Source organism: Vespula vulgaris, chromosome 24, assembly GCF_905475345.1.
Source record: "Vespula vulgaris chromosome 24, iyVesVulg1.1, whole genome shotgun sequence".
In the NCBI taxonomy this organism is placed as follows: Eukaryota; Metazoa; Arthropoda; class Insecta; order Hymenoptera; family Vespidae; genus Vespula; species Vespula vulgaris.
Window position 1 is genome coordinate 1,015,001 of NC_066609.1, and position 27,451 is coordinate 1,042,451.

The window sequence follows — 27,451 nt, forward strand, 5'->3', positions numbered from 1 at the left end:
ATCTATGGATAAGTATTCTGTATGTATGCATACACACACACATAAATATATATATATATACATACATATATAGTAAAGTACATATATATAACCTTACTTTAAAAACGAGCACGATGACCACATTCTTTTTGGTTTTTCTACGTACTGAAATATTTCACATGGAATGAACGTTTTAAACGAGATATAAAGTGCCGTATCCTTCTATCGAATAGATCGAAATCCGTATCACGTTGTCGAGAGAACGAGAGAATTCATCTTCTTTTTCACACAAAAAAAGAGACACAGATATACACATAGGATAGAGACACAGAGGACACATATACGTGCGAAGAACACATAGTCAATTCCGATAGTATCTCCTATATAGAAAAATCGATACAATCATGACAAAATGTACTATCAGATTCTATACACCCACGTGACATTTTGCTTTGATAACATCTAATAACGTTTATTGCCTCTTTGTCGATTTACACAGTAAACGCGTTCATTCATACACACACACGTGTAATATATATTACACACTATATAAATATATATTACACATGGAGACACGTATAAACATTTAACGTTTAATATATCTACGATATATTAACACGTACAAGAGAGACAGTTTGTGCATTCACGCGTAGAAAACAAATCCCTTGCAAGCAATTTCACGAGAATAGAAGCCTTATTAAGGTTAAACGATAATTACACACCATCGGTTTTCCTAACATAACCTATTCTTCTCTCCCGTCTATAATACTCTCCTCTTTCCTTTTGTTATTGAAAACATAAGAGAAAGAGAGACAGAGAGAGAGAGAGAGAGAGAGAGAGAGAGAGCAAAGAATAACACATTGTACGAACATTTACACTTCATTGAAATTCATCTTAAGCTTTCATCTTGATTTCTACGAGGATCGTTGAACTTTCCTTTTAATTGACTCATGAAGATTGCATTTTTTTTTTTTTAAATTACGTATACGATAGATTTTCTTAACTTCATTTTTCTCTCTGTTATCAATAATAAAAGAGACCAATATATATACATTTAAACGAAACGTAACTTTGGCTTCCATCTTGATTTTTTAATAACGATCGTTCAAGTCGTCTCGATACGCGGCAATTTTGAATTTCGCAAATGTTGAAATATTAAAATGTCTATCTAATACGATTCGATACGTCTTAAGTTTTCCAATCGATACTTATTAAATTCGTTTGATCATATTAACGTTTAATAGGTGGGAATTTTTTCCCTTCTTTTTTCTTTCTTTTTTTCTACGGAGATACGGTGTACATGTATATATATATATATATACATATCTCTCTTTTTCTCTTTTAAGAAATTACCTACAAAATCGTGTAAATTTTTAATTGGTGAGAATTTGAATCCATCGAAGAACACACGTACACCGAATTATTTATCAAATTTTCTCTCAGTTATTTTTTTTTTTCTTCTTTTTGTTTCTTTTTTTTTTTAATGCAGAAATACGTCGATCACTGTCTTCATGAAACTTTATACATTAAATTGTACAAATCCTTAATTGGCATATATTTCGAATACAGAAAATATAAACGAACATATATAAAACTTTAATTGGCATTAATTCTGAATTCATCGAACGTAACTTGATATTTATAACAATTTCCTGATTTCTCTTGTTTTTTTTATTTTTTATTTTTCCATGAAGAGAGATACGTCCATCTTATGTTTCTTTATTATCAAACTTCATATAACTAAATCGTTTGAATCCTTTAATTGTCCTTAAATCCGGGAATTTTTAATTTCCAGAACGTCCATAAACATTTATAAGATTTTTATTGAATGAAAATTAAAAATATATTTGCACGAGTTACTTAATTGGCGTGATTTTTCAATTTATCGAATTTAATTAAATATTTTTTTCGATTTTATTTTTCTTTCTTCCACAAAAATATTCCTCTCTCTCTCTCTCTCTCTTTTCTTTTAATAGAAAACAATTTTTCCCATATAGAAAATTCTATTATAAAATGTACGTACTTTATTGCGTTTCGAATTTATCTATTACATAAGCTCCATTTACAGAGTTACTTGGTTGTAATCGTTAATGCAACTGTAATGTTTTCTCCTACTAACCCAACCCATCCCTTTCTCTCACTCTAGCATAAAATCAATTCTATTACAATCGATTTAACGAGATACGTAAATTCAATGTGAAAGCCATTAAATGTGACTATAATTTATAACTTATTGCAATATATATATATATATAATTGAAAATGTGTGGACGTATTTATTTATTATACTACAAGAATCGTAGTATGTCAATAAGTATATTATATTAATATAAGTATATTATATACTATAATTGAATTCTTAAAAAAAAAGAAAAAAGAAAGAAAGAAAGAAAAAATAATCTTACCGATGAAAGTAAACCAAGATGTCAGCACGATCGCTGTTAACTTCCTGAAAGGTAAGCTTTGAATTTCTGGCCCAAAGGTCGAGTGCCTTGCTCAATTCCAGTCGAACTCCGCCAGTTTCCAGACCGCTTGGTTGATTGGTTCTCAAGCTGTAACCAGTATTAGATACACAATAGAAATAATTTATTGAATTATTCAATCGTAATTCCTAACACGAACGTATTATCATCGTATATAACAATGATTTCATTCCAACAAAGTTAAAAACGTACATTTACGTATTTAAAAAAAAAAAGAAAGAAAGAAAATTTGGTCGCCATCTTTGATTTCTTTCTTTTTTCTCTCTCTCTCTCTTTTTTATTTCATTATTACAAAGGGTGTCTCGTTTGAAAACGATTACGATCGAATGTATTCTATAGTACTGATTTTTTAAAACAACCTTTACCGAATAAGGAAAAAAGAAGAAGAAAAAAAATAATCTGTTTGATCTTTCTCGTGAAATATATCGCGTATAATTTTTTTTTTTCTTTTTAATGTAATTTGCCACGACCGTGGCCTCTTGTTTACGCTCCTGTCAGAAGGGCGCGCGTTAAATTATTTGTTTTTTTTTTTTTTTTTGTAGATCACGAGCGACAACAACGTTGACGACGACGACGACGACGACGACGACGACGACGACAGGTCGTGTGCATTTAAATAGGTTAAGTTTATTTGTTTCATCGAAGTGGAAGAAGCAAGAGAGAAAAAGAAGAAAGGAAAAATAAAAAAATTGAAGAATACACGTCTGCACACTGCGTGTGTGCGTGTTTGCGTATATATTGTGTACTTTTCTTTTTTTTTTTTTTTTTTAATAGTATCTACAAGATCGTACGAGTCTTCCAACTTAACTTTGCGATAGCTTTGAATTGATAAAAAAACAGATTAATACTCATTCAAATTCATTTCATTACGTAAGTCTGCAACTTCGAATTCATCGAAGATAAGTCAACATTTCTATTGAATACGTTCGATCACGTAACTCTTTAATTTCAAAATGGCGGTAATTCTGAATTTATCGAGGACGATTTAATATTCCTATCGAATTCGTTCGATCACGTGACTCTTCAATTTGGCGGTAATTTTGAATTTATTCTACGTGAACTAACCACGTTTGTTAAATCTCTCTCTCTCTCTCTCGCTCTCTCTGTTTTTATTTTAACAAATATTATTTGCAAAATTATACGAGATAATATATAAAAATTTGTTCTTATATCACTGAAATATTATTTATCGGCGAAAATTGAAGAGAAACTAAGAGAGATAGAGAGATAGGGAGAAAGAGAGAGAAGAAGAAAAACAGAAGATCAGTCAATAGACAAAGTATAACGCCAAATAACGATTTTCCTCTTTCGCGACCTTTCAAAAACTTTCTCCACAAATCTCTTTAATCGTAACCTTCCTACTTCGAGTTATTATGAACGTTCTTTGGATTACTTTCCCTCACCCAACCCCTTCTCTTTACTTAACCTGATCCTACCACTTCCTCCTCCAATATCACCCTCACCACTCCTACCACCTTCACCACCACCACCACCACCACGAATACCCTTCTTCTCTTTCATAATCCAACAGGATGGAATATATCCTAGGTATAGAGGATGATTTAGACATTGATTTATTACCATAACGACTGGCTAATGAATTTCTTCTAAATTAAATGGAAAAATGTGAACTTCGAGAATGAAAAGAAAAATATGTTTGTATTAGTACGTATAGATATATTTTATCGAAACAAAATATATATTTGTGTATATAGTATTTTTAATATATCATATATATATATTTTTTTCTAGTACGAGATCCGTCTCTCTCGCTCTCTAATTTATTAAATTAATATATCTTTCTTTTTCTTTTTTTTTGTTTTTCATTTTTCTTTTCTCACTTCAACGGATTTTTTTTCTTTTTCGCGCCATCTTAGGACAGGATAGGTTAGGTTAGCTTAGGTTACATACGCTAGGCTAGTCTCTAAGTTAGGTACTAGCCTACGCAATAACGTGCAACCCGGAAATACTATGCTCCTGGCAAATAGTATTTTCTCTTTACCTCTCCTTCTAACGTCTCTACTAGTCTCTGCTAGTTTCTGCTAGTTTATATAGGAACGGCTCCGTGTATACAAATTACCATAAAGTAAGTATGCAAAAGGAGAACGAAGATTAAAATAACAACGATCGGTCTCGACGTAGTTTAATCATTCCACTTACCAGCTGAATCTCAAAATCTTTCATCTTAGATAAAACATTTTCTTAAATTATCTCTTTGAATGTTTTTGAAGTAAATAATAATAATGACGATGATGATGATGATGATGATGATGATGATGATGATGATGATGATGATGATGATGATGATGATAATGGAGTAACATAAATAATGACGAATAAGAATTTATTTTTTTTGCGATGTAAGATTAGTTCTAGAAGATTAAAAAAAGTGATGGAAAATAATTTTTATGTAAAAAGTTGATCTATAGATGCATAGAAAATTATTAGAAAAAAAAAAGTATCAATAGAGGAATTAAAAAGTATTATAAGAAAAAAAAAAGATACTATAAGTATAAAATTGATGATTATATATAAAAAAAAAAGAAATAATATATTACATTATATATATATAAAATATCATAAATTGAAATAAATCTATAGATCTACGGAAAACGATAGAAAATTTATTACGAAAGAGAATAAATAAATAAATCAATCATTTTACAAAAAATTATATACAAAAAAAAACTATATATATATATACTATACAATGTTATATAATTAATAATAAATATCTTGTATGTATCACATAATTTTATATACACATACATACATACATACATACATACATACACTTACATACATATTTCTTTAATCTTTATATATATATATACATATGTGTGTGTATAAGTAAATATCATATAAATATATAATTTATACAATGTTTAATATTAAAATAAAATAAAACAAAACAAAATATAAGAAAAATAAGAGATCATTGATCCAGATATCATACAACGCATACGAATTGACAACAACGAATTCTACTCTCATTGAAAATGAAACAAAAATCAACCTATGTTTTTCTCAAACGATCTTAAACCAATTTTAAATGAAAATCTCTCTCTCTCTCTCTCTCTCTTTCTCTTTACTACGAAAAGAGAGAGGAGGGGGGTGGAAGGCATCCCCAAAGAGGAGGAAAAATTCAATTTGAGCTCACGTCATAAATGAAGAAGGACGAAAGGAAAATAAATTGAAAAGCACACGAACGAGTTGCTTTTTTCTTTCTCTCTCTCTCTCTCTCTTTTTTCTTTATTTTTTTATATTTTTTTTTTCGCTTGTAGTAGTAGCCGACGACTTTCCAACTCGATGTTCGTAAAGTTCTTCTATTTGAATCGAACACAATCAGGTTCCACGTTGTTTCTATTACAGAATCTACACAATCACACACACACACATAAAAATTCATATAAGTGTGCGTGTGTATATGTATATATATATATATACGTACACACAGATAGATCTCTTGAAAGAAGCTCGAAATTGCCTTTGGTTTCTCTTTTACCATTTTCGTTTCTATAGGGTGGGACAAAAAAAAATTGCGAAGTGACATTTTTTCTTTTCTATCTTTTTGCCTTTTTATTCTTTGTTTTTCTTTCTTTCTTTCTTTCTTTCTTTCTTTCTTTCTTTTCATTCTCTTTTTCTTTCTTTTTTCTCATATATCAATTACTCTTTCGAGACTGTGAAATATAAGAGTCCTTTGTTTTCTTTTTCCCTTCTTGTAAAATTACGAACAAAAAGAAAAGAAAACAAAAAAAAAAAGAAAAAAGAAAAGGAAAAAGAAAAGATATGAAAATAAAAAGAACTAGACGTGCTTTAGGTCGTAAGAAAAATTTTATACGAGCTTGATACGAGTGTGATAGAAAATAATGCGACGTATTAGATATTATCGGAAAATCATTTTAATGGAGATTTAAAAATCAACAAAAATGAATTTTGATTCACCCTGTATATAAGATTTCTTTATCTATCTATCCTTCTCTTATGAACGTACGTATGCAGTCAATTGTGAAAAAGAAATAAAAAAGAGAGAGAGAGAGAGAGAGAGAGAGAGAGAGAGAGAGAGAGAGAGAGAGAGAGAGAGAGAGAGAGAGAGAGAGAGAGAGAGAGAGAGAAGGAAATAAAGTTTGACCTCTCTCGTGTCGTTCGTTGTTTATTCTCTATAAGAATATACTTTAGATGTTTCTAGTTGTGTTGTTCTTTGTAAAAGTTTTTCTTGAATCAGATCCACAGAGAAAGACACATAAGAGAGGAGGAGGAGGAGTTTTCGTCGGAAGTGATCAATTGAAGTAGTAGTCAAGTATAGTTTTTATCATATATACCGGGTGTTTCATTTTTCTTTCGACCTATTTCTTTTGTTTAGATATAATAATAAAGTTTGCAATATCCATTTCGAAACATTTGGAAACTATTTGTCTGTAAGAGTATAGATTTATTTTTTGTCGAATAAAATGTCAATGGAGTATTATTCCATTTTTTTTTCTTTTCTTTTCTTTTTTTTTTTTTTTTTGTAGGAAAGAAATGTTTAATAGATATCGAATTAATTTTGATAAAATATCGGGTTCGATTATATCTATATATTTAGAAATATATTATATATATATATATATATTATTTAAAGCGAAATGGAAAGTGTTTACGTTTATAAATTTTCCTGTTATATATATTATCTAATGTAAGATATATTTAATATAAATATAATGTTATAATTATATAATATAATATTGTACATATTTTATATATATACGTAATTATAAGTTATATAATGAAATTTATATATAATAAAAATCTAAATATGGATTTACAGATTTACAGATCAACTTTTATATAATTTTAATTTAGATATATATATATATATATATAAATTTTTTTTTATAAAAATGACAAAGATTTAATACAGATCATTTTATTTCCCACAAATAATTCTTGACGTAAAATTCCACCGTCAAAAAAAAAAAAGAAAAAAAAAAGGAAAAAAAATAAATAAAAACTAAATATAAATAAAAACAAAAAAATAAAAGGAAGAAAAAAAAAATAGACGGAGAAAAACAGAAATATAGAAAGATACGTATATCTTTTATCTTTGTCAGTGGCCAGAGAGAGATCAGTGTTTATGGCAATGAGTTGGACGTGTCGAATGATAAACGTCCTTTCCCTTATCGTTCGGTTATCTACGATCGTATGGAAAGCAGAAACACGACAATGCGAATGTGCAACACCCCCTAGACCTACAATCCCCACCACTATTCCTCCATCCTTCAGCAGCCCACTCGTTTTGTCAGCCTGTTTCCGTTTACCACGACTGTAAAATGTCAAACGAGAAAACATCGTTGTGTGTATATATATGTGTGTATATGTATGTATATACATGTATGCATATATATATATATATATTATACTGTACTGCGAGATCTCGATCGATTTTCGATTACGTCATATAGGGATGATATATAGCAAAAGCTAGAAAATATACCAGACAAAAGCTAACATGATTTATGACATTCTATTCTAGTTATTCGTCTTTGATACGAATACTGTAATAAAAGTGCAGGGAAAAAATATATATATATATAAACTTATTTTTTGTTCCATATACGTAATTTCTTTTTATTTGATACAATATATATATATATATATATATATATATATATATATATATATATATATTGTGGTATATATTTTTCTTATATATATTTTTTTCTTTTATTTTTTCTTTCTTCCTTTTTCGTATCTTTTTATTATCATTCAGGTTAATATCGTCGTAATGTCGGTAAAGTAGTGTGAATTTTTAAACCGGTTTGCTCGGTCGATAAATCGAATGCAATATGAAACACGTATCGAACCTATAAATTAGGTCTGCAAATTTCTTGTCCTTTTTTTATGTTTTCTTTTTTTAATTTCATTTTGCATTATTAAAACACGTTTCCACTAAATTGTTTATATATGCATATATATATATATGTTTATCTTGTAATATCGCAAAAAAAGATAATACGTACGTATACGTATATATAAATATATACGTATACGTATTTTTTTTTATTTTTTTTACTTTGGTCAATGTCGTCATAACCGTCGTATGAAGTAGTATGAATTTTTAAATTAGTTTTCTTAATCAGTCGATAAATCGATTGTAATTTGAAACATGTATTAAGCCGATGAATTATGCCTATAAATTACTAGTTTCTTTTTTTTTCCTCCCTTTCAATTTCAGTTCGCATTATTAACACAGGTTTCCATTAATTGTCTTCACGCACCTACATATATATGTATATATATATATATTGTAATATCGCAGGAAAAAGAGAAAAAAAAATATCCATATGCGTGCATATACACGTGGGAACATATCCATTTCGATATAAAACGTATTAATCGAGACATCGATTTCAGTCGATTGGAAAATAAATTAATAAGAATTAACGAAGATAAATCATTAAATTAGATTTGATTATCCGCGTTTTATCGTAACGTTGTCAATTAAAATCATAAAAAGAAAACAAAAGAAAAAAAATAAAACAAGTTAAAAAAAAAAAAGTAGGTTATACGTAGGCAGAATATTGTTTTCGATTATCGTCGCCATTTTGTTTAACGATAAACCAATCGCACGAAGAATAATATCAGATAATCTCAAAAGTGAAATACAGAGAAAATGCTAAATGAGGGAAAGAGAAGCATATAGTTAACTGAATAATAATTATCAAAATTTATTAGGGAGTTAAAAGGATTGTTATTTACTCGTCTCATTTAACGATACGATACGATACGATACGATACGATACGATACAAAACACGAAACGGAACGAAACGAAACGAACTCTAGACGACGAACGAGTGTTTTCATTGGTCCATAATTATTGGCCATTTAAAATGGCGAGTAAAGCTTTTCGGCTTTCATTATATCAAGTTAAAGCGTCCTAACGATTTGTTGCTTGTAAAGCGTGCTAATTACCATTAGCTTTTGCATCGATGAACGTCGACATTCGACCCATAACAATTCATCTCTCTTCTCTTCGTATAATTCACCTCTTCTATCCTTTACTCTCTAACCTCAACCTTCTAACTCATCCCCTCCTAACCTCCAAATCCATACCCAACACACCCCACAAGCCATCATCCATACTCCTACCCTCATTTCTATCACCATCACCAGCCATCACCAATACCACTACTCAATCTATACAGGTATGTATATGGTGATTAATGTTTCGCTAGTTTGAAATTGCAACGTTCATAACGTCAACGAGAAATATGAGTTTATTCGTGTGTGTGTGTGTGTGTGTGATTTTTTTCTCTCTTTTTTTCTTTCATGCTTTTCCCTATTCTTATTGTTCTTTTTCTTTATTTGTCTTGTTTTAAATCGACGACGATCAATGCGATGTTTTACGTATTATTACTCTCTCTTTTTCATGCGATATAAATAATCTCATAATAATAATTGATATAAGTAATAATGTATATGTATAAGTGATAATGTATACTCGCACTACAATATAATTTCACGTAATACACATCACTGATAAAAATTATAAAATATAATTCGACGATATCTCTCGAATAATATCACTCAATAATATTATATTACTATATTACAATTTATATACGTATATTGTAACTAATATTATCGCAACAAGTAATATACACTGTCATAATCATAATAATAAAATAAATAAATAAATAAATATATATATATATATATTTATACATACAACGAAACAAAAATCACAAATTACAAAAATTATTGAATGAAAAAACGAAAAAAAAGAAAAAAAAAACAGACGAAAAAATGAGAAAAGAAGAAAAGATAGGAATAAGAGGAGAAGACACGAGAGAAGAAAATCTTTTGAAATTTCCCATTATCTATCTATCTATCTATCAATCTATCTATCTATCTATCCATCCATCTATCATCACCAACAACAACTAGAGAGAACCTGCGTCAAACCAAGCAAGCCAAACCAGGCGGTACCCTTTCGAGAGGAGATCGAAAAGCGTGTCAATGGTTTGGCTCTGACACTGGCTAAGTGTACTCGAAATAACGAGATTATTGACGGAATCGATATATATCGTCGAACGATTTAACGCGACAATCTCTCTCTCTGTCTCTCTCTCTCTCTCTATCTCTCTTACTCGTTCCACATATATCTCAAACACATATACAAACATACACAACCCATATATACATATATACATACAACATATAAACATATATATATATTTTATTATCGTTGTTGTGATAGGATCATAGTAGGATTCTCTGTGCCAGACGATAGGAGAATAGTCTGAATACGATCGCAATCACTGTCAAAGGCACTCGCGAATTGTTCCAAGTACCTGCCCGTTATCTTCTCTCTTCTATCTCTCTCTCTCTCTATATATATATATATCTCACTCACTCATTCACTCTCATTCACTCTCTCTCTCTTTCTCTCTCTATCTATCTATCTATCTCTATCTCTCTGATTCAACCGATCATCTCTATCTCTCAGCTGATCGAGGATCCGATGCCTGTCTTCTCCAAGTACGTTCATCGTACTCTTCGAACATTCTATTCTCTCTCTCTCTCTCTCTCTCTCTCTCTCTCTCTCTCTCTCTCTCTCTCTCTCTTTCTCTCTATCTATCTGTCTATCTCTGTCTCTCTTATAAAACGGTGTCAATATTAGAGCTGTCTCTCGTAGCTTCGAATGAATGCCACTTCTGAAACGCATGAAGGAGGACGAACGATGTGGGTGGTGAAAGAGGGTTGTTGTATATACGAAGCATAGTAGAGGATGATGAGTACTGAGTAAAGGGGTTAAAGGGTAAGGGGTAGGTTGTACAAGGGGTGGAAAGAGGACGAGAAAAGCATCGAGTCCATGCTACATGGGTTTTTGGTTTAACCTCTCTGTAACTAAACTGTCTCACGCATAAAATCTCTATTGACGGTATAACGACAGTAACAATAACGACAATAATAACAATAATAAATAATAATAACGATGACGAGCATATAGACGATGACGACGACGACGATGAGTGCTCTTGTACAATTTTATCGTATTTCATGTATCGATGTATCCAACGAGTATCGAACAAATCGGAGAATGGTTTTTAATTTCTTTTTTTTTTCTTTTTTCTTTTAATTTTTTAATCGTACGAACGCGAATTGATAGGCGAGTATATGGGAGGTTTTCTCCTCTTCTTTAATTTCCAATAGGATTTTCGATTATTCTTCTTGCTTTCTTCTTTTTCTTTTACCTTTTTTTGTTTGTTTTATTTCTTTTTTTTTTTTGGTTTTTGTTTTAAAAAAGAAGAGGAAGGAAGAGGAAAAAAATTGCGATAAGAAATATAAGATGTTTGTGTTTGTGTTTGTGTGTGTGTAGAAAGAGAGAGAGAGAGAGAGAGAGAAAATTAATTGATCGAATGAATTAGTCGCCATTAATTTGAATTACGCGCCATTTTCATGAAATTTGTTTGCAACTTTTACGTTTATTATTATTGTTAATTGTTGTTGTTGTTATTTATACTATCTTTTTTCATTAATTTTCATTTCTGAAGATTAATAAAATCTTCTCGACAGAAAAAAAGAAAGAATTGATCGTTCAGTCATTATTGAAAATCTTTCTATTTTTTTTCTTTTTTGTTTTCAGTATAAGTTTCAATTAATATTTCGATTAATGTAGTATAATTATATTTTAGTATAATATAGTATAATTGATACAATTAACCACTGTAATCTCCAGAATAAAATAAATAGAAGATTTATAATTTATAATTTATAATTTCTATTATGGTCTATTAATTTATATATATATATATGTGTGTGTATATTATTTTACGTATCTATATTACTATTTAATACGATATATTTATGTATTATATTAAGATATATAATATATTTATATAAAATTATTTACGTTAATAATATCATTACATTATAATTTATTAATATACTAAATTACTGACATGATATATATTACCAACAAAAAAAAAAGAAAAGAAAAAAATGGTAAAGAGTACACTATATATACAATTAGTATATATTAAACTAATATAAATAATATTATATTATACTCGTATACTATAATTCATACATACTTAAATATACACATATAAATAAATATAAATTAAATATATTCATATATAATTGCATACATATATTTATAAGAAAGAAATACCATATATTTCTATCTACATATACACGTATATTGAACATACATACATACATATATATATATATATATATATATATATACATATTATATATATGCATTGAATGTATTCACTGAACGATAGAACAGAACGGTACTAGCTATCTTCGTGGCCCAAATTTCCCTCATAAATTTCCCATCGAAAGCACCGATCGATCGATATTCACTCGATATATATCGTACAAACGAAATTCGCGATTCATCTCGAGAATCGTTAGACTCGTAAACTCGAAAAAAAAGAAAGAAAGGAAAGAAAGGAAAGAAAAGGTAAAAGTACAAAAAAATAACAAAAAAATAAAGAGTAAAAAGATCAGGAAACGATTATCTTCTCTGACATCAAAGGAAAAATCTTCAAATGAAGTTATTGCATTCACATTCTCTCTCTTTTTCACATACACAGACACACATACAAAGAGCTTAACAACGTATTATTTTTATGTAACAACGATGACACGAACTATGAATATTGATTCTTAGTTTTCTATATATTTCAATCCAATAATACATTTAAAATCATTTCCAATAGAAAATAGCAAAGAAGAAAGAAACAGATAGATAGATAGATAGAGAGAGAGAGAGAGAGAGAGAGAGATAGGCAATATATTCGAGTTTTATTATTAAATTTAATAATACAGTAACTTCATATAACATTTAACAATAACAGAAATTATGAATATAAATCTTGAATTTTCAATATACCTCAATATCATATTAAATTTGATGTAATTCGAATAAAAATAGAAAAAGATAAAGAGATAGATAAATAGTTATATAGATAGTTAAAATGATAGAAAGAGAGACAAAGAGAGAGAGAATATATTCAATCATTTTATTATCATACTTAACGATCTATTAACTTTATTAATTAGCTGTAACACAAAGTAGGAATATTGTTTCTTAGTTTTCTATATCTTCAAACCATAATGAAGTTGAAGTAGTCTAATGGAAAATATAAGAGAGAGAAAGAGAGTGAACAAGTGAGAACGAGAGAAATTTAATGTGATAATTAATTCGCCAACTTGCTTTCACTATAGTCCTTCATTCCTCTATTCTCTTTTCATTCTTGTCTCTTCTGGTGACTAGCTTACGTTATATAATGTATTCATTATGACGTCGTTGAAGGATAAAAGTAATGGCGGCTGTCAAAGAGAGTTAACGCTGACGCTAGGTGAATGTAAGATGAAGAAGAAAAGTGAGGTTAGGGCTTCTGCTCCGATGGTAAATGGTCTCGCATTAAAAAGAGAGATAGAGAGAGATAGAGAGAGACAATCCGAGGCCGAAAGAAAAGAGAAGATATATACAGGGTGTATAAAAAGTAAAAACTAAATAAAGAAATAAAAGAGTATTAAGCATATACATAAAGGAATTAATTGATATAATTCTACATATATTTCGATTGCTTCGTTTAATATATTTGTAATTCTATTAATTGGATTTTGCATTATTTTACAAATTCGTATCATCGATTATTTAATAAATTTCGAAATGATACATGTAATCGGGTAGCTATTCTAATTTTATGAAAGAAAGAAAAGTAGAAGGAAATTAAAATAACAACAAATGAAAAAACCGGAAAGCAGAAATAAAGGCAAAAAAAAAAAAAGAGATGAAACGATAAAAAGAAATCCCTCTCCCATTCATCGTTCACGCCTTGGGAAAAAAAAAAAAAAAATCCGAATATGTGCATCGAAATTGATAAGAAATACTTTCAAAAAAAAAAAGAATAAGAGAACAAGAAAAAAAAAAGAAAATTACAATACGAGCATCACAGTCGACGAGAAACATTTTTTTTCTTCGCTTCTTCTTCCAAAGCATCCCCTAAGCTCCACGTAACGTCATTTTCCATCGAGTAACTCGAGAAACACGTATATTTTTAGAAAATAACGTAGGAAACGTTCGCCAGTGGAATGACGAATGAGATTGAGAGTGGGGATAGACAGAGAGTAGAGAGGGGGTAAAGAGAGAGTAGAGAGGGGGTAAAGAGAGAGTAGAGAGGGGGTAAAGAGAGAGTAGAGAGGGGGTAAGGAGAGGAGAAGTAGAATTGAAGATAGAATAAGATAGGTTAGGATATGGAGCGAAGAGTGTGATGGGTGGAAGGGTGGTTGAGAGGGTTGGTTGATGGGGTGGTTGATTGTTACGAGAACGAGCAAGCAAGGACGATAAGGAATTTGCTAGTCTACAGTATATACACGGTGGTTTTCTGTTGGTTGGACCGACGACGAGATTTCGTGTCGTCGGATGAGAGAATGACGAAGAAAGGGGATAGAGGAGAGAGGATGGATGGAAGGGGATGTGATTTCGAGAGGGTGAAAAGCTCGGCTTCTCTCGCTGGAAAATGAGATCGCGTAAAAGAGATTAAGATGCTTCGTGGAATGTTAATCCTTCTGACACGCTAGAAGGACATTTTCTATCTTTTTTTTTTTGTATTTTTTTCTGTCTGTTTATATATATATATATATATATATTTTTTTTTCGTTTGTCAGTCTCACTCTGTACTCAATGTACCTATCTCTATTTAGTTTTTTGAGGTTAATTAAGAAGCGTCATTTTATATGGTCGTTTTTCACTTCTCGTTTATTAGATTAATTAATTTGTTTGTTTGTTTGTTTGTTTGTTTGTTTTGGTCTTTTTTACTGTGTTTTCTTTTTGAATGTGTTGTTGTTAATCTTCTACTTTCTTTAGTCTTTCTACTATTCTTTTGAAATTTATTCCGTGATTATTTTAATTGAAAAATTATTTTGAAACTTGGAAAAGAAAAGAGGAAGAGAAAGAAAGAAGAAATTAGAGAAATTTCTATATATATATTATAAAATTATTTTTATATATAGACATAATTATAGTGTAGAGTATATAATGTTAATATAATAATATAATTATATTGTAATATATATATATATATACATACAATTATATTTGAATAAAAATCTTTTCTTTCAATCGTAAACAATGAAATATTAAAAAATCTATTTACCAAATACTTTATATACATATATATTACATATTTCAATAACAAATAACACTTCACTAACAAATATTACTTCAATAAGTACTGCATAACACATTTTCTCGTACAGCCATGTATCCTTTTGAACGCAAATAAAAATCTATCTATATAAATACAGTATATTAAATGAACACACGAAGAACAAAAACAAACAAACCAAAAAAAAAGGTAAAGAACGGAATAAAAAACAGAGGGAAAAAATTAAAAAAAAAAGAAAAGAAAAATGATATAGCAACAAGTACACGATATGTCGTTTATAATCGTAATACTCTCGTTAATACTAAACAATAGCCAATGCTGTTGAGTAAATTGTTTGATAACAGGAGGTGATGGTTACTGTGATTTATTTAGGTCAACAGGCTCGCGATTCGATCAACGACTAATCGACCATTAAAGCTTCTTCACATATTTCCTATCGATCAGATTGAACATAATTCGTTATGACGACGACGATGACGGCGACGATAACAACGACGACGACGATGATGATGATGATGAGGATGATGATTTGCAGCTATTAACCTAATTATTTCGTTAATACACGTTCGCAGAAAATTGTCATATATGTTCGTGCCATATATACATACACACATACATACATACATACATACATACATACATTATACATAAATAAATGTTCGTAAAAAAATGGCGGTCGAAAATAAAACAAATAATTTGGACTTAATGATCCCTACAAAAAAATAATTTAAGAAAAAAAAAATTAAGCGAATCAAAGGACATGAGAGTGAGAAATTATAAAACAACCCCTTGTGAAAGGGATGGTTTTATAATTTCACTGTAAAATGTTCAATTAATTGTTACATTTGAATATATATGCGTTTGTGTGTGGGGGTGTTATTAAATCGACGATAATTACAAATGATGATGATGATGATGATGATGATAATAATAATAATAATAATAATAATTATAATAATAATAATAATAGCAATAGTAATAATAATGATACCTTTGGAATGGAATATATGATATTTGTTATGATTGTTTAATAATGCAAACTTCAACGTATTTTGGGAATTCTGAACAATGGCGGATTTGTAATATCGATATTCTCTCGTGGTCCCAACTGACTCGTTAAGAGATATCTTCGTTTGTAGAACGTACTCAGATTATTTAGAATTATATTAGATGATTTTAAAAAGATAAGAGAAAAGTTTTTTATATCGATTTTTAACACACAATTGTTCATTTCGTAATATTTTTTATGTATTTATTTTCTTACTATTATTTTTTTTTTTATGAAACCAACGAATTATTTATTTATTTATTTATTTATTTATTTATTTACTCACTTGTTTTTGTTTTTGTTTTTTTTTTTTAATAATACTTTCCAACGAATCAGCCGTAAATTTTATCGGTAAATTCGTGTTAAACATTTTGTAAATAAATTCAATAACAAGGATAAACCGTAAAAAGAATTTTCTATCTGTTAAAACCGAGGTAAATTTTGTTCTCATTAAATTATTCGACAAATCTGCAATGAATTCGTCCGGCGAAATTTTCAATAAAAATTTTGTCAATGAATATCTGTCCGACAAAATTGTCAACAAAAATTTTTGTTAAATCTGTCATAAAAAAAAAAAAAATAAATAAAATAAAATAAAATTCGTAAGCGAACGATAACGAATCATCGAACGTAGCGAGAAAGAAAAGTGAACAAAAATTTTTTATTAAATTGATACAAAGAATTTCGTGATTAAAAAAAAAAAAAAAAGAGGAGGAAGAAAAAGAAAAGAAAAAAAATTCTTTCACATATTTCTTTTCCCCTTTTTTGTTTTTCGTTTTTTTTTTTTTAAATAAACTTTGATAAACGTCGAATAGAAATTTCAAAGAAATTTATAGAATAATCGATTCGACGATTAAAATTATTCGTTTCGATTTCTATTTTATAATAATAGAGATAAAACATTTAACATTTAAGGAACCCTAGACATTTTGAATATAACTTGTATTTTGGCTTGATTGTTAGAACCCAACGATGCACTTTATTGAATCGCTAACGTGCTTATCGTGTTACATTGAAGATAGATAGATAGATAGATAGATAGATAGATAGATAGATAGATAGATAGATAGATATAGAGAGAACATAAAAGAGAATCTAACCTATCGACTACGACCAAATTCCGTACAACTCGACGATTTTCGAATCGTATCGAAACGTTTCAATTGCATTCGAGAATATATGATCCGTACATATATGTGTATATATATATATATATTTTCTGTATGTAGGGTAAATACTCTACGTATATATATGTGGATGTGTGTGTAAACGTACTATATGGCTAAGTTACGTCAAACTAGAAATGTGAATATTTCGATCTCTTACTTTTCGATAAAAAGAAATTTTTATTTTGGAGGTTAGTTTTCTGTCTCTCTCTTCCTTTTTTCCGATGACGGAAGTATGTATTAATAACGTTTCTTCCGAAAAAAAATTTTAATTGATCATTACATTGGTTCTTTTTCTTCTTTCTTTTTTCTTCTTTTTCAGTAGGATGAAAGAAATCGTAATTTTTTGCGTATTATATAATCATACACTTTATTGCGTTATTAAATTAAAAAAAGAAAAAAAGAAAAAAACAAATTACGAAAATAATACAATTTCTTTCTCTACATTTTCTCTAGACTATAATTGATTCGAAGTATCACATCATATTGTTCAATTATAATGAATATATTATTATTATTATTATTATTATTATTACGTCTTCGACATTTTCCTCTATAAAAAAAGAATAAAGAGCAAACAAAAAAATTATCCTTCGATTTGTCTAAACTTATTATATAAAAAAAAAAAAAAAAAAAAAAAATCTTTCCTACGAAGTCGAGCGATTCACACACAAAAAAAAATAAAAATAAAAATAAAAATAAAAAATAAATAAATAAAAAAATAAAACGAAAGAAACAAAAAGAAAGGAAGAAAGGAATAAAAAAAGAAATAAAAAGAGAAATAAACAAAAAAGAAAAAAAGAAAAGAAATTAAAAAGGGTAGATAAAAAAAGAGAGTAAGAAATTATCTCGCACGTGTCTCCCAGAGGAAGCGTTTTCGAATTTTCCAGTTTATCGGACACAGAACACGATTCGTTCGTTCTCGGTGATATTAATTTAAAGGAGGTCCAGGAAAAACGTCGTTGCCAGCGGACTTGGCTTTTCCGGTTGCCATCCGAAGCGTGGAAAAGTCTCCTCTGCCTTCTGCCCGTGACTACTCCCTCTTGATATTATCGGTACAACCGGAAAGAGGAAACTTTTCATCGAAGTTAGATGGGAAGATAGATAGATAGATAGCTAGCTGCTGAATATAAGAAGAAAAAAAGACGGAGAGAGAGAGAGAGAGAGAGAGAGAGAAAGAGGAGAATTTTTTTACCCTTACCAAGTTGACTTCAAAAACGTCTTTAAATGAGTAAATTTGGAAAATTAAATAAATCAAAGTGTAGAGTATTAATGAATTAATGAATAAAAAGAAAATATATATATATAATATATGAAGAAAAATAAAAACGACGGTATGTAGGAATAAATAGATTTAAAAAAAAAAAAAAGAAAGTTAAAGTATGATAAATAAAGAAAAATAAAAACGAGGGAATGAATGGATTTGAAAAAAGAAAGAAAGAAAATTAGAACGTGAAGAATAGCGAAATAGAAACAAGAAGATAATAATAAAATAAATATTGTAGTGCTCGTATTCGTGAATATCTTTAAATCGAGAAATCAAAAAAGAAAACAGAAAATGAAAAAGTATATATATATATATATGTATCGAACGTCGAAATGTAATTTCTTTCTCGTTCGATTTCGTTTAAGAAATATCGTTAAACGTTTTGGAAATTCGATAACGTTTGAACCTGTTCAAGACGTCGAAGGTTTGAACGACAGGCTTGTCGAAGGTAAGCTAAGCAACGAAAACAGAGATTCCTATGGGATTGTGTTACGAGTTTCCCTTCGTAATCGGTATTTTGTTGGTTGCCAGAAACGATAGGAATAGTCAATCCGTGTGTTTGACACTTTATCTTGCCATTTTATTTTAACTTCAATATATAACTCCACATATATATATATATATATATATATATATATATATATGTATGTATGTACATATGTATGTATTGATTCGTTATTTTATATAATAAATTTTATAACATAAATATTTCTAATATATTTCTAAGATTTTTTATAACGAAAATTTCATAAAATTATTGATCTATTTATGTGTATACATACACATACAATATATATATATGTAGATATGACCGAACAATTTATTTATTAATATATATATATATATATTAGTTATATATTTATTTAAAATTGTAACAAAAACTTTAATAAAACCTCATAAAAATTACAAGACAATTAAACAATTAAATTATATAAATATATTATTGTATTACAATAAAGAAAAGAAAAATAATAATAACAATAACAATAATAATAATGATGAATAAAAAAAAAAAGGGAGAAAGTGAGAATAATATTCACGGGTATGAAATCAAAAAAGAAAGAGGGAGAGAGAGAGAGAGAGGAAGAAAATCGATTAAACAAAGAGAGAATGATATCTGATTCCTGATTAATAAAATATCATCATCTATGGTGGTTTGATCAAAGTTCCCCACCATAGAAAGCGATCATCCATGAGCTGAAGCGCATCGAACTTTCCTGATTACTATTATGAAAGGTTAAAGCGGCGTATCCGATATCGATACGAGAGCGAAAGAGATAGATAGATAGATAGAAGTCATACATAGACACAAAGCCAGAAAGAGAGAGAGAGAGAGACAGAGAGAGAGAGAGAGAGAGAGAGAGAGAGAGAGAGAGAGAGAATGATGGAGATGATAAAATGAAATAGAATATTATAACCAAGTACGACCCAATAAAGTCGAGAGACGTTAATGATATTAATTTCAGTCACTAAAGTAAAGAGAGAAAGAGAGAGAGAGAGAGAGAGAGAGAGAGAGAGAGTGAGAGAGAGAGAGAGAAGCTTATAATTATTAACCATCTACCTATCCTCTCCATTTCTACCCCTACTCCCACTTTCAACCCCTCCCGTTAAGCATCGTCATTCGACCATAAAAGTTCGCGATACTATTTTAATAAATTTCGATATAAAAATGGAATAAGTAGAAAGAGAAATAAAAATGGAAATAATCGAGATGTAAGTTCGATAAAGTAGAAACGGGATTTAATTTTATTTATTGAAAGAGAGAGAGAGAGAGAATATCGTCATTAGGATTATTATTATTAAAGTTCGATAATACTATTTTAATAAATTCTAATAGAAAAAAAAAATAAAAAAAAATGAAAAGAAAAAGAAGAATATTCTATCCGATCGTAAAAAAGTTCTCCATACTTCTTTTTTAATATCTTTCGATAATAGATGGAAAGAATGAAAAAGGAAAAAATAAGAAAGGAATTAGGAAAATAAAAAATAAATAATTACGATAAGAAAACGAGGAATCTCTCTATTGAAAAAATTATCTTCAAAGTCTACCTTATTATCAAAAACGAAAAGAAAAATAAATTGTACATATATATTTATTATTATATATTCTTAATATATAATTATATATATATATATAAAATTTTAATGAAATTCAAAACTTATGTCGAACCCTTTTAATAAAACATTATCTTATTTTTATATCACATTCTATCTTATTATCACTATCACCATCATCACCATCATCATCATCATCATCATCATCATCATCATCATCATCATCATCATCATCATCACTAACCACCACCACCACCACCGGAGTACCAATTTCGAATTTTTTCTCATCCCCTCCGGAACACTCTTTAACCGAACAACGTCAGTCTTTATTCTTTCTTTTCACTTATCTCACAGAATTACTCACCTCGACGGATAGTCGACTATTTCGAGAGAAGAAAATCGATAAAATGAATCGAAACGACGATCTATTGTCTCGAAATCGAGCGGAAGGATGAAGAAGATGAGAAGGAGAAGAAGAGGAGGAGGAGGAGAAGTTTATTGCCTTCACACAGATTCGTGAAACTAGATTCCTTTCGGTTTGTTTTTTTTTTTCTTTTTTCTTTTCTTGACAGAAAAAGAAAGACAGATAGATAGATAGACAAAGACGAGAGAGAGAGAGAGAGAGAGAGAGAGAGAGAAAGATAAAAGGATATAAGAGGAAAAAGAAAAGAAATAGAAAGTATTCAACCCTTAAGAGGTAGACGGGGTAGTAAAAATACTACGTGTGTTTTAAAAGTCATATTTTTATTGTTATGTACGTATTAAATTTATATATATATGTATGTATGTATGTATGTATGTATGTATGTATGTATGTATGTATGTATGTATGTATGTATGTATGCGTTATTTGTATGTATACTAACGTAAGCGTTATATATTTGTTTCATATATGAATATATATGTCTATATTTAAATCTGTACGTATGTGTTATATATAAATATATATTTGTTTTATACATATATACATACACGTATATATACGAATACATACGTAGGAATATATTTAGGTCTATATGTATGTAGATGTTTCGCTAGGAAATAAATAAGGTGGATGAACGAATAAAAAGGAAATATATGGTAAGACTGAAAGGGATGGTTTAAAGGGATGGTATAGGATGATATAGGGTCGAAAGGTCGAGTGGTAGGTAGGTAAAGAAAGAAAGCTTCAAGGAAGGAAATTCGAAAGGATATAAAACGAGTGTACTTCTCGTTTATTCCTCTTCTCGACTGTAGTCTCCTCTCTACTCTCCCCCTTTTTGACCTCCATCACTATCGCCATTATTACTAGTAGTAGTACTACTACTCCTACTGTCGTTACTAATATTGATCTACGAGACGTGTTTCGTTCGTTGGAGAAATAAACGGATATTGTCTAAACGGATAAATTGTTGTCGAAGGACGACGAGTTTAGAATCAAGAAAGTATTGATCGAATCGATCGGATGGATCGAATTGATCTTTGTGGATCTTTCGTTAGTTCAATGTATATATGAATATTTGTACGTGTATGCTATCTATGTACGAGTGTATGTATGTATGTATGTATGTATGTATATATGTATGTATGTGTATTTTTATATCTGTGTTAATTTGAAGGCTAGAGAGAAGAGAGAGAGAGGGAGAGAGAGAGAGATTTTGAAGTAAATAATAATCATTGATGGACTGTATCTTGGTGAATCGTTTGAAAGAATATTTTTCTTTCTCTGTCTCTCTCACTCTTTTTTTTTTCTTTCTTTAACAGTGATCCTTTTTTAATTTTAGAAGGATTACATCAACGATTTCGAATTTTCCCACATATATTTCCATTACTTGGAATAATTACAATTTTTTTCTTCGATCGTGTTTTAACCATAAAATTTGCCCATAAAAATTCTTTATCGTCAGACGATAAAAACTTTTTATATCGTCTATTAGAATTTAGACGACGTACGCGCGCGCGTGTGTGTGTGTGTACGTATAGATGTGTGTACGGATACGTGCACGCGCCCTATAAGTCGTTGCTGAGAGTGCGTAATTATTAAAAATGGCTAATATAAAAAAGATAGAAGAAATTTATATCGGCATAGTTACCAACGAAGAGAGAAAGAGAGAGAGAGAGAGAGAGAGAGAGAGAGAGAGAGAGAGAGAGAGAGAGAGAGAGAGAGAGAGAGAGAGTTCTAAAGCTTGTTAGAAGCGTGCTTGGAAACTTTTTCATGATTCTATGAATGTTAGTGCGTGTGAGAGAGACAGCGAGAGGACGGGGAATAAGAGTGAGAGAGAGACAGAGAGAGAGAGAGAGAGAGAACAAATATATATATATATGTTTGTGTGGGTAAGAAAGAAATCATGCGAGTGTAGACGACATGTGTGTGTAAAAGAGAGAGAGAGATAGGGAGATAGAGAGAGAGAGAGAGAGAGAGAGAGAGAGAGAGAGAGAGAGAGAGAGAGAGATTGTGTAGGTATGCGTGTGAAAGAGAAAGATAATGTGGGCGTGAATGAACGAGAAAAAAATCATATAAGTATAGATGTGTGTATAAGAGATAAAGAGAGAGAGAGAGAGAGAGGGAGAGAGGGAGGGGGAGAGAGAGAGAAATAGCATGTACATATGTGTGTGTAAGTGAGAAAGAGATCATGTGGGCGTGATTATATGTGTGAATGAGTGAGAAAGAAATCATGTGGGTGTAGATGAATATATGTGAGTGAGTGAGTGAGTGAGAGAGAGAGAGAGAGAGAGAGAGAGAGAGAGAGAGAGAAATAGTTCTGTTTGATTGTCCACAAAAGTGGATCTCTCTTTTTCGGTTACTTTTATCAAAAAGTTTCTGCTCGACAATGGTTGGCCTTTACGATCGTTAGAATCACGTCGCGCTTGTTGGAAAAGAGGTAAATTTTGGTGTGAGAATGAGAAAGGATGGGAAGGAGAGAGAGAGAGAGAGAGAGAGAGAGAGAGAGAGAGAGAGAGAGAGAGAGAGAGAGAGAGAGAAAGAGAGAGAGAGAGAGAGAGATTACGGTATTTCCTATCTCTCTCTCTCTCTCTCTCTCTCTCTCTCTCTCTCTCTCTCTCTCTCTCTCTCTCTCTCTCTCTCTCTCTCTCTCTCTTTTACACGTATCTCCTGACGAAACCGCGATAGGGGTAATCGAAATTTGCATAATCCTCTTTCGGTTGAAGCAACGTGGCCAGAAAGAAAAAAAAATGAACGGAAAAAAGAGAGAAAAAAATAAAATAAAAAAAAAGGGGGAAAGAAAAAAATTCTGGGCAATCCTTGCCGAGGAAAATCGTTTCGAAAACATCGAATAACTGCATGTTTGTCGTACGTATACGTGTTTGGATGTTTTATATGTTTGTATGTATCCTGCATATTCTTCCAAAATATTGAATAGATATACGTTATGTATATATGTGTGTGTGTGTGTGTGTTTTTATATAGTTATATATCTATGTATACATGTATGTATTTATATATGTCTCTGTGTATACGTACCATGGGGGATATAAAAATGCATTAATATTTTGGAATGTAACTAAATGAAAATGATTTTATCGAATTTTATGTAACGCAGTATTTATTTAATTGGATATTTACGTCAGGTTTTCGATCGTTCGATTTATTCTTCTTTTTGTTTTTTTTTTTTTTTTTTTTTGTAAATATTAATTATCAATGGAGAATACAATCGAAATAAATAATACGATATTGTCACGAAGAAGATAATATGATACAATATTCGAAATCGTTTAATAACAAAATAACTCGACGAGAGAAATTTTACAATGAAAATTACTTGGTACTACGCAACAGACGTACAATAATTCGTCATGTAACGTATATATCAAAGAAGGTCTTACAACAACGATGCGAACAAATTTGTAATGATAAAAAAAATCCAAGTATCGCAAACAAGACAAAAACGAAAAGAACGAAGTTAAAAAAAAAAAAAAGGAAGAAAAAAGAAAAGAGCGAGAGAGAGAAAAACGATCGCAAAAAGAAAAAGAAAAGAAAAAAAAAAGAAACAAAACTCTGGAACAACGATCAAGACTAATGCAGAGAGCAGTACCACCACCAAAGGCTTGGAAAATCATTTTCTCTTCCCTTAAAATTTTTTTACCTCGCACGCCATTTTAATATAATCGATCGATTAACCAACGAACTCGTGAAAACCCGTAGTACCAATATAACAACATTAATACTCTATTAGCCCTATTAGTAACGGTAGCGATACTAGCAGTAGTAATTTTATCTCTTGTGTAGTGTATAGAGTGAACGTAAAAACAACAGAGAAGCGATGAATCGATCGATATATCGGTCCGCCATTATCCTCTACGTCACGTTTTTTTTTCAACAGACGAATTGTGACAAAGGGATATTTAATCGAGTTAAAAAACGTGGTATAGAAAATGATAGAGATAGAAGATCGGGAAAAATAGAAAGAAAGAAAGAAAGAGAAAGATAGATAGATACATAGATAAAGAGGGAGAGAGAGAGAGAGAGAGAGAGATAGATAGATAGAAAGGACAAAGAAAATTATTCGAGTACGAACGTGCTATCCTTGTTACACCCCCCACTACAACCATCTCTCTCTCTCTCTCTCTCTCTCTCTCTCTCTCTGTATGTCTATCTATCTATCTCTCTCTCTCTCTCTCTCTCACTCATTCTCTATCTGTCTCTTTTTCTCATAGGTGATTCTAAACGCGACCATGCACTCGTCCAATTAGTTTAATTAACCTTCGGCCGATAGGCGTGACGGGAAAACCTCTGGATGAAAAAAAAAAAAAAAAAAAAAGAAAAAAGAAAGAAAAAATGGAAAATCGGATTAACTCGTGCTGAAAGGGCTATTAACAGCGGATATTAAAAGTTAAGGGGCTTGGTGGAGGAGAGTGAGGTGGGGAAGGGAGGTAGAAAGGGCCTGCTTTTAATTGCCCGATAGATGCAACCTGATAGCCTACCAATGGATAGAGAAATAGAAATTTAAAAATGATAAAAAAGAGAGAGAGAGAGAGAGAGTGATTAGTAGTGGATGAAGTAGGAAAAATTTACATGGGTGATGCAAATTACGTGGGAGTTTTTAGTTCGCTCTTTTTTTTTTTTGTTTTTCTTTCTATCTTCTTTCTTTCTCTTTTTTCGTTTTTTATTCGTTCATTTGCTTCTTTTCTTTTCTCTGTTTTTTTTTTCGGAGGGAAAGAAAAGGAAAAGAATGCGAAGGGAAGAAAAGAAATTTAGAAAAAAAAAAAAAATTGATGGAACGATCAGTTCCAAGTGAACGTGTGTTTAAAAAATGGATGGACGAGAAAAACGCGGGAAAGTTTAAATTTTATAATATAAATATAAAAACGAAATCGTCGTTTGTTCTATTCTTATACATACATAGATATATAGATACATATAGATATACACACACGCGCATATTCATTGTATATGCAGAAAATGTAAGAAAATTTCAGGAAAAAAGAAAAGAAAAGAAAAAATAAAGAAAGAAATAATAATAATAATAATAATGATCGAACGAGTCTCAAGAGAGAGAGAGTGAACAATAATTAGCGATTAAATGTACTCTCCATCGAAGATAACAGTAACGATAAATGCAATAAGAAATTGATATTAAAAATAATAACAAACAAAAATAAAACAACAACGACAACAATAACAACGATAATAACAAAAAGAGTAAGAAGTGAAAAAATTTCAACGATCCAACAAAATTCAGGAGCCACGCAAATTTTCGTTTGGCGTTATCGCGTGAGTATAAGGAACGAGATATACGAGATACCAAATCCACATGCGAAAGAGAGAGAGAGAGAGAGAGAGAAAGAAGATATGGAAACAGAGATAAACGGAGAAAGAGAAAAAGAGATTTCGGTTTTACGATCCCGATAAACGTCGATCGCACTTTAGCAGAGGGATAGTAGATAGATATACAAAGAACACCATGAGTACGAGGAATTATCGATAGTATTAGAAAAACCGGATAGAGAGTGAAGCGAAAGAAAAAGAAATAAAGAAAAAGAAAAAAGAAAAAGAAAGAGAGAAGTATAACTTTCGTTACACAAATCCAAAAGAAAATAAAAATAAAAAAGAAAGAAAAAATATAGAAAAAAAAAAAAAAAACAAAACCAAACAAAGGACACGGATAGACATAGATAGATAGATAAATAGATAGATAGAAAAAGATCAAAAATAACCTACTCGATCTCTCTCTATCTCTATCTCTATCTCTATCTCTTTTTCTACGAACGAAACATTCACTAGTTTCTATAAACGCGTATAAAAGCATGCGAGAAGTCTTGTGTAAGCACGAACGGGCCACTT

General features: G+C 30.1%; 1 protein-coding gene across 8 annotated transcripts in view; it reads right to left on the reverse strand.

Annotated features, from left to right (window-relative positions):
• LOC127072101 (matrix metalloproteinase-2) overlaps positions 1–27,451 on the reverse strand; it is a 214,145-nt gene that overhangs the window by 26,231 nt on the left and 160,463 nt on the right. For all 8 annotated transcript variants that reach the window (XM_051012231.1, XM_051012232.1, XM_051012230.1 and 5 more), the window contains one exon: positions 2,385–2,531. In XM_051012231.1, coding sequence (XP_050868188.1) covers positions 2,385–2,531 — 147 coding nt within the window. The remainder of the gene's footprint in view (positions 1–2,384; positions 2,532–27,451) is intronic.